The sequence below is a fragment of the Idiotropiscis lumnitzeri genome, chromosome 3, assembly GCF_059441095.1.
Source record: "Idiotropiscis lumnitzeri isolate Australia: NSW breed Sydney's pygmy pipehorse chromosome 3, RoL_Ilum_1.0, whole genome shotgun sequence".
Taxonomy (NCBI): domain Eukaryota; kingdom Metazoa; phylum Chordata; class Actinopteri; order Syngnathiformes; family Syngnathidae; genus Idiotropiscis; species Idiotropiscis lumnitzeri.
This window is the reverse complement of record NC_142393.1, coordinates 21,807,852-21,822,027: the sequence shown is the minus strand read 5'-3', so window position 1 is coordinate 21,822,027 and position 14,176 is coordinate 21,807,852. Positions and strand designations below refer to the sequence as shown.

At 40.1% G+C, this 14,176-nt stretch overlaps 1 protein-coding gene across 1 annotated transcript; it reads right to left on the bottom strand.

Annotated features, from left to right (window-relative positions):
• Positions 1–2,000: 2,000 nt before the first annotated feature.
• mlpha (melanophilin a) lies at positions 2,001–12,863 on the bottom strand. The gene is made up of 15 exons (XM_088289735.1): positions 12,847–12,863; positions 12,352–12,476; positions 10,813–11,034; positions 10,628–10,740; positions 8,933–8,977; positions 8,211–8,269; positions 8,034–8,123; positions 7,116–7,218; positions 6,841–7,031; positions 5,898–5,978; positions 5,471–5,692; positions 4,388–4,558; positions 2,443–2,604; positions 2,244–2,300; positions 2,001–2,174 (listed from the first exon to the last, which is right to left on the bottom strand). Exons 2-15 carry the CDS (start codon positions 12,459–12,461, stop codon positions 2,001–2,003), a joined length of 1,800 nt encoding a protein of 599 aa, XP_088145861.1. The 5' UTR covers positions 12,462–12,476; positions 12,847–12,863.
• Between the last annotated feature and the right edge of the window lie 1,313 nt (positions 12,864–14,176).

Below are 14,176 nucleotides of genomic sequence, written 5' to 3'. Positions count from 1 at the left end.
TGAATTCCGGCCTTCCCGTGTGGAGTTTGCATACTCTCCCCATGCATACATGATTTTCTCCGGGTACTCTGGTTTCCTCCCACATTCCAAAAACATGCATGGTAGGTTACTCGAACACTCAAAATTGTCTCTAGGTGTGAGTGTGAATGTTTGTATTTCACCAAAGTGCCATGCCAGAGGCAATCAGTTCAGGGTGTACCGCACCTGCTGGGATAGACTCCAGCATGCATGCGACCCTCATGAAGATAAGCGGGTCGGAGAATGGAAGGATGATAATGATTGTGAGGAGTCATTAATATTGAGAGAAATACAAAGTCTGACATGTTGTTACATCAATCATTTTTTTTAGTGTTGGTCCTCATTGGGGTCACGTTAGGGTCAGCTCGAGCCTATTTTGATCCATCCATATTCTTTACCGAGAAGTGAACACATTGATCACGTCCATGATTTCTCACAATAATTATTAACAGTGATATAACTCAGTAAAAAAATATGATAATAATGACAAGATATTGATAGTAATAATATAAATATGGAACATTTTAAGTCAATTTTATTTTTATCTGGAGGCAGATCAAGAACCACACCCATCTTGTACATTATACAGTATATGCCGTATAAGAAAACCAACTGAAGCCCACATAAGCAAAAGCACTGGGCAATAGAGGCAAGGAAATAACTCCCTCTAAGAAACCTCGAACAGAACCCGGGCTTCGTGAGGTCGACGGTCTGCCCCGGGCCAATTGGGTTGAAATGCAGCGGCAGATAGAGGGACAGAGTGGGTCCAGAGAGAGCATAAACAGGATAAAGGCCAAGGGGATTGACACACTTGGTGATGGACGAGAAAACAATGACCAAAAACAACATCAACAGCAGTAATACAATGGATCCTATTTGTGGGAACCGGCCAAGTAGTGAAAATCCACAATTGATGGCAATCATAATTGCATTTGGAAAAAAAGTGTGTATTTAAGTCCAAAAAAACAAACAAAAACACACATGTATATATACATATATATATATACATATATATATACACAATATATATATATATATATATACACAATATATATATATATATATATATATATATATATATATATATATATACATACATACATATTAGGGCCGTCAAAATTAAAGCATTAAAAAACTTTTTAACTCAGTTTGATTTAAATAATTTGCATACTTTGCAAATATTGTGCCATATTAGCTGTTTTTAGCACGTCTCAGAACAAAACACTGTGTTTAAGTTACCACTGGGCCTTGCAAACCAACATTGCTGGAGTGTGGCGCTTGTGGGAGGTTTTGAGAAATGTTTCGAAAATAAATGTCTGTAAAGATGTCTCCATTTCGATCGTATTCAAGAATCCAAGAAAGCTATCATTTAAATTAAATATACTTCATATTTGGTGATTTTGCATCAATTCCAAGATATTATTCAAGTAAATATCTGTTATAAGCTTCGCAAAAAATTGTAGTTGAAAAATGTGATTAATCGTGATTAATCATGGAATTTTTTGTGATTAATTAGTTAAAAAAATGTATCACTTGACAGCACTCACATACATCCCCGTTGGTGAGAGTATGTGTGCATTCTGATTTTAATAGATCATAGCAAGTGCTTTTATTTTTTTCAAGTTATCTGAACATATTTTAAAGTTGCACATCCCAAAAATGGAAAGTTTCTAAATGTTGACGATATTTTATAAGCTATGTATTGCATTTGTATCATTTTATTTCAATTATTTCCTCGAAAAGACTTTAGGATAGAAAAAAAAGATTTGAAAGCTTTGAGACCTAACAGACTTGAAGCAACTTCGTGGTTCAAGAGATGTTGGATTTCCAAGCAGCTCCATTTCTTTCAGATTCTGTGGAGAGAAAAACAATACTGTATATCAATGTCATTGGGACGAATTTGGTCAATTTAATTTTTTCCCAAGACCATAGTGTTGGTCAGTCCATATATGTGGGTGTTATTTGAACAAACCGCTGACAATCTAAAGCGATGCAAACGTCGTTTTGGGAGTCTCCAGAAAAGTGGTGATTTTGGAGGAATGAGGATTCCGCCTGACGCAAGCGATATAAAGTATGTATGAATGAAATTGCAAGAACAAAGAAGCCTTACTGGCAACGTGCTCTTGACTAGACTTCTTCCTCTGTGATCCAGAAACCTAAAACAAATCAAAACAAGAATTATGTTCCATGATAATGCATCAAAATAATCAAATTTAATTCATTACCTTCTTCTTCGATCCTACAGCTCTCAGAACTGCAAGTTTACTTTCAATATCGGATACCTGAAGAGAAAAGATTCATGTCATATGTAAGATGCCATTTTCATGATTTACATTTCGTAATAACTGCAATTTCTTGCACCTTAAGACACAAGAGAGAATCCAAGAAACCCCGTGATTGGTTGATGTGTGTGGCCCCGCCTACCTCACTTTCAGCACTCTGCACCCTGGCGGCTGTCAGTGCCACCACATCCTCCAGCTCGGAAAGCTCAGAATCTGTTGTCCCGCCGAAGCGATTTTTGGCACTTTGCTCGAGTCGCCGCAGCTTTGTTTCCAGTTCGTATGACTGCCCGGCGGCGACGTACACCTGTGACACACGCATGTTCTATGAAGTGTCGCACAGGCCTATAATAATATTTGTATCGCACACTGACAAAGAAAATCCTGGCATGCAGACTAAAAAAAAAGATTCTCACACGAACAAAAAAATTCACACGCACTGAACAACTACACGCAAAAAAAACTCTCGCTCACCATGAAAAACTTACTTTTTCACTAGCAAAGCTATTTCTCTGTGTGTGAGTCAGACATTTTGTGTGAGAGTCAAAAATTGTAACTGTAAATAGAAGCTCAAACCTGAAAAACTGAAGTCATCTCAACAGTTGAGTTTGAGAGTGGGAGTTCTTTTTTTGTTAGTATTAGAAATGTATAATTTTCATTATTTTATAAAAATATAGAATTTTTGGAGCGTGAGAGTCAATTTGGCATGTATGAGAGTTTTTGGATGAGTGTGTGTTTTGGAGGTGTAAGAGTTTTTTGGTGAGTGTGAAAGTACAATACAATACATTACAATGCAACTTTATTTATAAAGTACATTTCACAACTGCTGTAGCTGTAACAAAGCGCTTTCCATAAGGCGTTATATAAATTAGCGGGAAATTAGAACGCAAATTAAAACACAAACACAATAAATGCCAGAAGGACAGCAGAACAGCGACAGTCTCTCAGTTGACTCTCTCAGTTGAGTAGAAAGCTGAAGAATAAAAACGTGTCTCCATACAGGTTTTAAAAATGGACAGAGAGGGGGCTTGCGTAACATTTAATGGGAGGTCATTCCCTAAAAAAGGCCCGATCCCCCCTGAGGCTGCGCTTAGTCCTCGGTACCTCCAGCAGCATTTGGTCCACAGACCTGAGGCAGCGGGCAGGTGCGTAGGGGTGGAGGAGCTCAGAGAGGTACGCTGGGGCGAGGCCGTTTAAAGATTTGAAGACGAACAGAAGTATCTTAAAGCGGATTGTAAAGTGCACTGGGGGCCAGTGAAGAGAGGCCAAGATTGGGGCTATGTGAGCCGCCTACCGAGCTCCAGTTAAAAGACGAGCAGCAGCATTTTTCACAAGTTGGAGGCGCTTGAGCGAGGGCTGGCTGACTCCAAAGTAAAGTGCATTGCGGTAATTTAGCAAAGATGTAACAAAGGTATGGATTCCTGTTTCTTTACTGTTTCTTCTTCACTTTGCCACCCAATGAAAGTAGCTGGATCGAACAACTGCACTGATTTGACGATCTGATTTAAAATCACTGTCCTGTTTATAACCCAAAGTTTGAGACTGTTGGTTTTAGATAAGATGCCAGGGGGTGGTTGGGTTGAGGTCAACAGGGTTGAGAGGAGAAGGGCCACTGGGACCAAACACCATAACTTTAAATTTGTTACGTGTGTGAGAGTTTTTTTAGGGTGTGTCAGAGTTTCCTTTTGATGAGTGTAAGAGGAACCTCACAGGTCACATACAACCAACACCGCAAAGAAACTGAACAGAAATCTGTTGGCCTTAAAGAAGTGTATATATGTATACAGTATGTCATTATTCTTTAAAGCGCTTGTCCTGTGTCATTGGAGCATTTCCGAGCATTTTCCCTTTGGCAGCCTCATTCTGATTTTCATGCTGATTTTTACACTTCCACCAAATCTAAAACAGAGCATGGAGATTCAGTGCTAGTCTTTGTTTTAATAATCAATACAATAGGACAGGACATGACTGCCATAGCGGAGGACTTGTAGCAATACTAAAAACAAAGAAACTTAGCTTGACCTTCACACACAAAGAGATTAAGAAGGAGGAGTAGAGGCAAGAAGGCGTGCAATTTCCTGGAGGCTTACATTTTCCTCAAGTTGCCTGAACGCCTCATCGGCTTGTTTAGCATCAGTCCCTAACATGTGGGTTCTGTCGACCGGCTCTGCCAGGCCGAACTCAACCATCGCATTTTCTGTGGCATTAATGGTTCTCAGGGCCTCAGTGGTGAGGTCACAGAGGGCGGCGGCGGTCGATCTCTGAAAGTCATGTAGAGGGACAGACGTTAGCAGGACAACACCAAACCTGCACACCACAAGTCCTCCTCCTATTATCTGATAAGGATGCCCGCAGCAAACTGGAATCACCTCAGTATCGGCTAAATTCAAAACAACTTTGGGTCTAGTTAGGGCTCCTCAACGCATGTTGCCACTTTCTTATTATCCAAATCCCATGACCAACGCTTACAAGTGGAGTAACTGTTAAATTGAGAGCTTTACCTTCCAGGTTAATGACTGCTTCATCACAACATCCGACCCACAAGACCCCCAGAAACATGAACTTTTTGACTCAAAAGCAGGGATTTGTGTTTTTTAATGTTTGTATATATATATATATATATATATATATATATATATATATATACACATATTTATACGTATATGTATATATACTTTTATATATATACATATATATATATTTATTTATTTATTTTTTTTAATTTATTAAGGTTTTTGTGTGAAACATATTGCGAGTTGAATATCTGAGAAAAGTTTTTGTTCTGTCTGGAACAGTATCCAAAAGCCATTTAAATTAATATTTAATATGTACCTATAAGGTATAACATTTTTATTGACGGATCACAATAATTTTTTTGATTCCAGGAACGACAAGGTGAAAAGCAAAGCCCATGCTGAAAAGCAGACAAAAAGTCATTTGACAGACTTCGGCATTGTTTTTAGAAAATATTTGGCTAGGACATAAAGGGACTTGGATTCTGTTATGCGGACAAGCAAAAGCAGATTGAAAATGAGCTTACACACAGAAAGCTTGATGTTTGACAATATATCCACATTTCTGTGATTCAATCCCTCCTTTCATCTTAAACCAGGCAATTCATTTCCGGTCTCCTCCCGCCCTGCCCAGCGATTGATTGAGCGTGGTCATCTTACCTTTTGTGCTTCACTTGGCACGTCGTCGCTGGATGAGCTCAGGTCTTTCATAGAGTCCAAAGTGGCCGCAGCCCTGCCACCACCGATGCCTTTTCGTCCCGAAAAGGCCTTCTTGTCCGCTTCGTCATCTGATGACAGGCGCTTGTTCCCTAGGTTCCCTGCCAACTCGCTCAACTTCTTCATCAGCTTCTCTTCCTCGTTCTGTCCTGACGACCCAGACACCTGCCAAATATTGTTCAGGAATTTCACGCACAAGTTGGAAGTGGGGCGGTATCACGGATCAGCTATGAGAGGTCAGATTGACATGGCAGACGACGGACAGTGGATGTGACGGAAGACTGGCGATAGAGTAGAAGACGAAGAGGATGTCAAAGAAAAGAACTTGCACAGAGAAGCTACTATTTTGAAGAAAGACTTTCTGTGTCACCTTGTCAGCAGGTGACATCTTTTCCTCCAAACGGTTCAGCACACCCTCGATGGCTGACATGCGTTTGTTCAACTCGTTAATCTGCGGAATCCAAACAAATGCAAAAAACATCACAACCAAGTCGTATCATGGCGAATACAGTCTTTTGGAAACAGGTTTCTATCTTTATATACTAAGAATCAAATATCACAGATTTTTTTTTTTTAAGTCCAGTTTTCCCTATCAAAGAGACCAACATGGCGCCCAACAAACATGGCTGTTCTCTATCAATTCATAATACTTAAGGGGTTTATTTTTAAATATTATAAAAATTTATTGCTGCGTCCTTCTCCACACAGCGATGTCTCCATGCAAGATGTGAGTGTGCCACATTTAAAGGGAATGAGAGGAGCTACTTTTTTTTTTTTTTAAATAAGCCGGCTTGCTCACATCTGTGAAATTAATAATCCTTGGTCCAACACGCTTCACACAGATTTATGGCATAAGCTGTGCAGGTTTTGCACTAGCAACAAAAATAGAGCCCTAATTGCAACTAGCCAATAAACCGGATCGTGAGGAGAAGCGAAACAGACAATGGATGGATGGCTAGAATGAACCACGGTGTAACCCCACCACAAACAAAAAAAAAGAAGACACGCTGTCAGTCGTCAGCGAAACAGGAGTCCGTCACTGCTGGACCTTCTGTCTGTGCTGACGGATTGCCCACCCCTACTGATGATTCGGGTGATAAAAAGGTAAGTAATTCCTTCTGGACTTAGCTGGTGTCACCAACAACACCAGCAGCAAAAGAAATATAACAGGCAAGATTCAAGCAGCTTTTTAAAAAACATTTTTATACGATTGGACTCCAGAATGGACAGAAACCATATGCAAGTCAAAGAACCGTAATTGTCCAAATTCAAATGATGCCCAAACCTAGTGAGCAACATGGTGATTGTCTTACTGGAGGGTTTTGGCCAAGATTCTCCTGGGATGATGCCCGGCTGTTGCGACGGCGGTGGTGGGGTGGCTGGTACATGGGTGGGAACCGCTGACACTCCTCCTCATCTGACGTGTCGATGTACTGCTGACGAGCCATCGAGCTGATCTTGGACAATGATCGAGTCCGAACCATCCGATTCTCACCATAATCATCTGGAGCGGAGAAGAAATGTCATCATCAGTTAAAATCATTAAACACTTCCATAATGCAAATGTATTGTTGGAGTTCATTTGCACCATTTCTCATTGCGAAACGATCCAAACTTCTCCTGCGATTCATTCGTTGTTGGTTCAAGTCGTATTCACCGTCATTCCTGTAAGCTCGATCCTCCTGAATTTGCTGAGATATGACACAGAAACGGCTGCAACCAGATATTTTCATTGGAGAAAACATTCCATGGTGGCAAAGCATAGGGGAGAATATTTGTCTGAAAATGTGATAGACCCCCTGCCAAAAAGGTAACAAAACCGAGTATGACCAAAATACTAAATGTGAAAATGATTTACCTCAGGGCATCCACTCTGTCTCCAACATGTAAATTAGTTAATATAGTATCTTTTTTTTTTTTTGGAGCTGCCATTATAAAAAAAACTTTTCCAGCAGAATTAACTCCATAACCAATCAGATTTCAGATTGACCAAACCAGCTCATCAGCATGTTTCCATTCTCTGGTTGGTTGAGGCAAAATCGTCTTTCAATGTGCGAAATGGGTTACACATAATACATAACACTGGTCAACAAATTGTTACGACATAGTTTAATCAGTGACGCACGTAAACCTTTCTAGATTAAATTTTGGATTCTGTATCTGCCCTCACGACGGGTAGGGTCTGCAACAGTTAACAGAGCAATAATTACAAACGTAAAATCCGGATCGCTTATTTTTTTTTTCATAGATAAGACAAATAATGAAAATATCTCAAAAGAATGATGTGCTAGAAAAAATAAATATATGTTTTAATTCAGCATAATAATACATTGGGGAAACATGAAGGCATATTTGATTAAAATTTGCTGTTGACCATTGAATGTGTGTTTGTGCGTGTTTTACCTGCTGTAACTCGGCTTTGTGTGTGTGCGTGTGGGGGTGCGTGTGTGTGTGTGTGTGTATGTTTGAGGCTTTGTCATAAGTGCAAAACATTTGTATGTGTTACCTGCACTGACGAGCGCCGTGAATGGGGGAAATAGTCCTCCGTGTCAAAGTCGAAAGGATGAACTGACAACAGGCGTTTATTTTTACGCATCTAAAAGACAATTTGTGTTTAAAAAACAAAACAAAACAACAACAACATGTCATTGTTTTTTAAAAATATTTTCCTTCTTTCTTTTACCAATTTGTATCGTTGTGCCTCAATTTCTCCTTGATCATCGTCGTTAGCATTGTAGTGGTCTGCAAAACAAAATTATTTAAATTTTAAGTTGAGGTTGTGCCGGCGTTGTACACAACTAATGAAATCAGAGTGCATTTTTTAGAATATCAAAAAAACTTATGACCAATTGTTGTCTATTTCCAGGATGACATTGCTTAGTTAAGATTTTTATTTATTTTTTTTACCTTCTCTATAGTATGAGTACAGTCGTAATTTGCTATATTGTGGTCACTTATTACGGGTTTGGTACGTTGCTTTTTATCATTTTCATCCATTTATTTTGTTGTGATTATTTTTCCACATGCACTGTTGCTGCAGACTAATGTAGCAATAAGTAGGCAGGAAGTAAGAAAGTAAGAGGAGTCTAACACAAAAATTGTCCAAAGTATGGCATCATTTCACACTTAATAAAAGGAGATTAAGCGCAATGTGCAAAGCACAATTGAATTAAGTTAAACATCTGCATGCCAACGAATGTTAACAATGTTGGATAATTCAATAGATGCTCTGAATAGAACCATCGTAACAAACGAGCAATTACTTTTAATATTAACAGTATTGCTCATACTGAAAAGAGGCAAATCTTTGTCTTCATAGATTATCGTTTTCATCGTGCCAATTAAGTTAACATTTTGGGTTTTGTATATTTGTCAAATTGAATTGCATGTATTTCATGGACTCACTGCTGCGGACATCAGGCATGCTCTGAGTGTCGTCATCTCGTCCACCTGTCACAAAAAAAAAAGGACTTTATTCGCTGTTTAAATTTAGTGGTCGTGGTTGATCACGTTCACATTAAGAATTACATTTGAACATGCTTTGCTCGTTTTTAATTGGAAATAATAATTTCACTAAAAACTGTCAGCATGATGATTTGATGGTCATTTGTGGGAGAAGGCACGAGATTCTTACAGCCGATTCAATTAGCTAGATTTGCATGGGGGCGGGAATCAAAGTGACAATGGCAACACCAATCCATTCTCTATTTCGTTTGTGGGGGAGCTGGGTCCTATTCCAACTGAGTATGTGAGAGGCGGGGTCAAATCTGGATTGGTTGCTAGTCACTCGCAGGGCACATTACAGATACAACTTGTCACACTCACACAAAATGAAGTTAACATGAACCATTGTAGCGAGGGGAGAGCATGCAAAGTCTACACAGGAGGGCTGGAGCTGACTTTTGAACTCAGGACCCCACAACTATGACACATAAATGCCAGCAACCCTTCGACCGCGCTGCCTCCTGATTGTAACGTTTGCTTGAGAAATGCTAATTGTTGTCGGCTACAGTGTGGTGTTGCCTTGAGATACGAACTGCCTTTTGAACGGTTTTATTTTATTTGCTTTGACTTTCAAGCACAAACGTGAGGAACGAGCGCTGAATACATGGTAGCAGTGACTTAACTCATTTCACAACAAGCGCCAGTTGGGCTGATATAATTAGTTAACAGTCCTTCAAAAAGGAAACAACCACATGAGCCTTTACGTCTGCTAGTTTAGTGCTACTGCAAACATATAATGGAAAACACTACAGCCGGGCTCACAAATAGCATCTAGCATCTACTTGGCAGTATCACCTTTCAATCAAGAGATCATTGAACACAAAGGTTGAAGCAACGCATGTAGACATACAACAATACGCACAGGCATATATTCTTTATCCTCTATAATCAAAGTTTCCCAACCAGGGGTACGCGTGAGCTCATTGCAGTAGGGTACGTGGAAATATTTTCCAGACCTGTGGCACAGCCGCAACCAAATCACAACAGCCATTGTATCATCTCACATAAGTGTCGCATGAGCTCAGATGACTGACTGCAGTGGGTCAGAATATGATTCATGTTCAGGGTTTTTCCCCCCTGATATTTAAAGTTTAAATGTCAGTGTACTATCCTCCCTAAAATGGAAGGGCTTAGCTTGACCTAAAACAGCGAGCTAAACTCTGGAGACATGAGGCAAGAATTCCTGATGGTTGTTTTTGTAGCTTTTAATATCAAATGAAGTTTGGCAGCGTGAAAACTATGTGTATTGATTTTATTGATCTTTTTTCATGTTTTTCTCAACTGCCTAACTTATTCTTCTTGCATATATCACACAACCTCCCAACACTACCTTCTTTATGTTGCTCGCGCCAAAATAAAAGCAGGATTTTCAAAATAGAAGTTCGAACAAATAAAACCAAGACTCGGCTGAAAGGCAGGACCGCCATGCAATACTATATAGTGCTCATTTTCTGAGCTTCCCTTGCAGTCTTGCAAACGCCACGCTGATTTCCATGCATACAAATGCTTTACAAATTGAAGCCGTAACTCAAGGAAACGCTGCGTCATCGAATACAATCACAAACACTGTACAGACCACACCCACGCAGTGCTCACCGTCTCCGTTCAGTCTCTTGTACAGTGACCTCATCACCTTGGCACTGCCGAAGCGTTTAAAACGGTTACGGATGTTGTCATGGTACCATCCCACAGTACCGATCTTCAGAACCCTGCAGGAGTGAACCCACCATTGAGAGTGGTCGAACTGAGCTGTACAGGAAATGCTCGCAATCGTGGCTCACCTGGTCATGCGACAGTTGTCACACACCCATCCATGCTCCTTCTTGTTATAGCGGCTGCATGACTTGCAGGTGAACATGCGGCAGTCCAGGCACTGACGCTTGCTGTTCACCAGGAACTTAAAGGGTTGCAGGCAGCGGATACACAGCGACTCGGCCAAGTTGTTCTGTGAGCCCAGCAGCTCACGCTTAGTGTCCTCCTTTTGGATGGAGTCCTTCAATTTGCTGGGAAGCAACAGCAGATTATTACTTCATTGCAATGGCGTGCAAAGTTTTGTTGTGACGGGGCAAGCGGGTGAGCATCCGTCTGAGCAGGTGGTATGCAAAGCTCCCCTCACTCCGATCATGAAAATAATTTCATCCATCCATCCATCCATCATCTGTACCGCTTCTCCTCACCAGGGTCGCGGGGGGTGCTGGAGCCTATCCCAGCTATCTTCGGACAGTAAGCGGGGTACACCCTGAACTGGTTGCCAGCCAATCGCAGGACACACAAAGACGAACAACAATCCGCGTTCACACCCACACCTAAGGGCAATTTAGAGTGTTCAATCAACCTGTCATGCATGTTTTTGGAATATGGGAGGAAAACAGACTACCCGGAGGAAACCCACGCAGGCACGGGGAGAACATGCAAACTCCACACAGGAAGGCCGGAGCCGGAATCAAACCCACAACCTCTGCACTGTGAAGCCATTGTGCTAACAAGTTGCCCACCGTGCCATAAGACCTATTTAATAACTTGAGCTTTATTCAACAGTGTAAATAATAGAAAAAGATAGATGACCAAATGAATGAATATATAAATATAAATCAAATGTATATATATAAATAAATATATATATATATATATAGAGAGAGAGAGAGAGAGAGAGAGTTGTTGGTAATTGAAAATGGAAATAACCATTTATATCCTGCAAGCTTGTACTTCACATGACTGAAAAACTACTGAGATTCTGACATACAGTAAATCAGTCATGAAAATCAAATTGTGCTTGCGCTAATCTAATTGTGCCTCTAAAAATCCAATTCTGCTTGTGATGATAGCAATTGTGAATGTGGTAATGAAATTGTAGATGTTATCATCAGAAGTAGCATTTTCATCACTTGTGGGCTCACCTACATTCATAAATTCCTTGCGTGCGTGTGTGAGTGCGTGTGTGGGTGTGTGTGTGTGTGTGTGTGCAAGGTCGGATGGCATTTTGAGTCTGCTGTGGAAACAAGAGCGTCTTTGTGGCCTCTCCGTGTGACTGTCATGATGTACTGCAGCTTTCACGCTCGCATTTCTTGATTGTTTGCATGAAAACATGTAACATGACTTCAGGCCGAAGACATTCAATAAGTCGCATTAAAACTCCAAATTTATACAGTGTCACATTATTAAATTAGATTTCCTCACACCACAGTGAGAAAATATTTGTGATACAACCCAATTTGATGACATCTGCATCATACAAAGACATTAAAGAATTTCTATTTTATTCCAAAACAAGTATTTTATGAACATTAAAGGTTCCCGTGAGTATCGACAATTAGACCCACCCGAGTCGTTCTTCCTCGTTTTTCCGCAGGTTGAAGTCACGTTGAATCACCTCCCAGACATGTTTCGCTTCTTCATCGGTCAATCGAGACAAATCCAGTTTACGCTCCATGGTGAGGTCACCTCTCTGAGGAGGTAAAAAAACAAGTCCACTGTAAAAACTTGAACATTGCGTTGCAGAACAATATATTTGTTATCAATTGTATTGATTTTGAAACGCTGCTTGGTAAAACCACAAAATCTTGATCACGAGAGAAATTCAACAAATTCAACAGCAATGTAAAAAGAACTTTGAAACACATTTAAAAAAGAAGTTTCTCCAAAACTGTTTCAAAATGGTTTAACAAAATACACATCAAAATCCAACTTGAAAAGCTGACTAAACCAAAAGTAATTTATCCAGAAAAGTATCAAAAAAGCAACTTTATACTTTCTTGTCTAAAGTTAAAATCCATGCTTTTCAATAAAGAAAATCGTGAAAAGAAGAAGAAACTCACCTCAGCGCTGCTGCTGCTGAATCATCCAGCGTTTAACTGAGAAGGTCAGCTGATCACATGTTCACATCCTCCTGACATCATCGGGCTCACGCTCACAATAAATACTTTGTTTGTCGAACAAGAGCACTGAGAAATTCAGGTATCCACTAGGGTCCATTAAGAAAAGTCATGACGGAAACAGTATTTATTTAAGTAATGCCTTTCGCTTGGGACCTCAATCTGGAATCATTGGCATAGTTTTAGGTCTCTCTGCTGAAATCAGTGTTCATTGTGCTCTTAATTTGCACTTTCTTTGACTACGTATGTTAGCAATGATATGAAATAATTTCTACTTTTGCACCAAATCCCATTTATGGGGCTTTTTTATTTTTACACACAAATCTAAATTTTTTTATATACTTAGTACATTACGGGCCAAATGGGAAACAATTTTTTGCCACCTTTGTGTAATTGTACTACTTCTCATCTAAGCAAAATCAGTTACAAAACCACTTATGAAAGTGACAACCATACTTTTCCCAAAGGCTGTCTGATGCAGCCTCTCAGATATTCATGCCAAATATCATGCATTTGTCAGGGACGATGTGATAATAGTTGACTGGCCTCAAGCAAAAAAAAAAAAAAAAAAAAAAAACACCACTGCACACTAGGACACCATGCATTAGTACTTTGAAAATGACACATTTGTTTGTTTAAAAGGCAGCATTTAATTTAACCCGTGAATAAGCCAATACATTTCTTGTTACGATTAGATTTGATATCAAAACGCCCCTCTTCGTCCTGACTCATGAGACCGAGATGACACTTGACAATTGTTCAGGAGTACCTTGTTGGAGCAAGGCTTTTGTCAGGAAGTGGCCACTGATCTTAGAATGTCACAGAGTGTCATCAGCATGTTGTAACGGAGATAAAAATAGACAAGGTGTCATGGGTGGGCAGTGGGTGTATGTGCCCGCCCGGAGAGTCAGCCGTGCCTGTCCTGGATTGGAAGCTGTGAGGGGAGGCCAAGCCTCTATTCTTCTCTCTATCTTGATCTGTCATCATTTAACTCAACCAATCCAACCAGTGAACGAAGGCAACGGTTAGCCAATCGAAGATAGGGGGATGGTGGCGGTTCCGCAGAGTCATTCATTCGCACATGGTTATTTACAGAAAAGGCGAGCAGCTCCGTTGCTAATTTAGGATGGACATTCAGATTTTTTTTACCCAACACACAGGACAACAAGACACGATCTTAAATCTTTTTCAGTTGGATAAATGCACAGAGAACTACACCATTTTTTTCATTTGTCTTTTAGATTTTAGAATGAACTGCCACGTTTAAGTGACA

What these genes read in the sequence shown, in the direction of transcription:
- mlpha (XM_088289735.1), bottom strand. Translation starts at nt 12,461, where the DNA reads ATGGAGCGTAAACTGGATTTGTCTCGATTGACCGATGAAGAAGCGAAA. An exon ending in TCAGGCAACTTGAGGAAAAT is followed by an intron (nt 2,605 to 4,387) that starts GTAAGCCTCCAG and finishes CGTGTGTCACAG; the next exon opens with GTGTACGTCGCCGCCGGGCA. An exon ending in CTGTAGGATCGAAGAAGAAG is followed by an intron (nt 2,175 to 2,243) that starts GTAATGAATTAA and finishes GATTTGTTTTAG; the next exon opens with GTTTCTGGATCACAGAGGAA.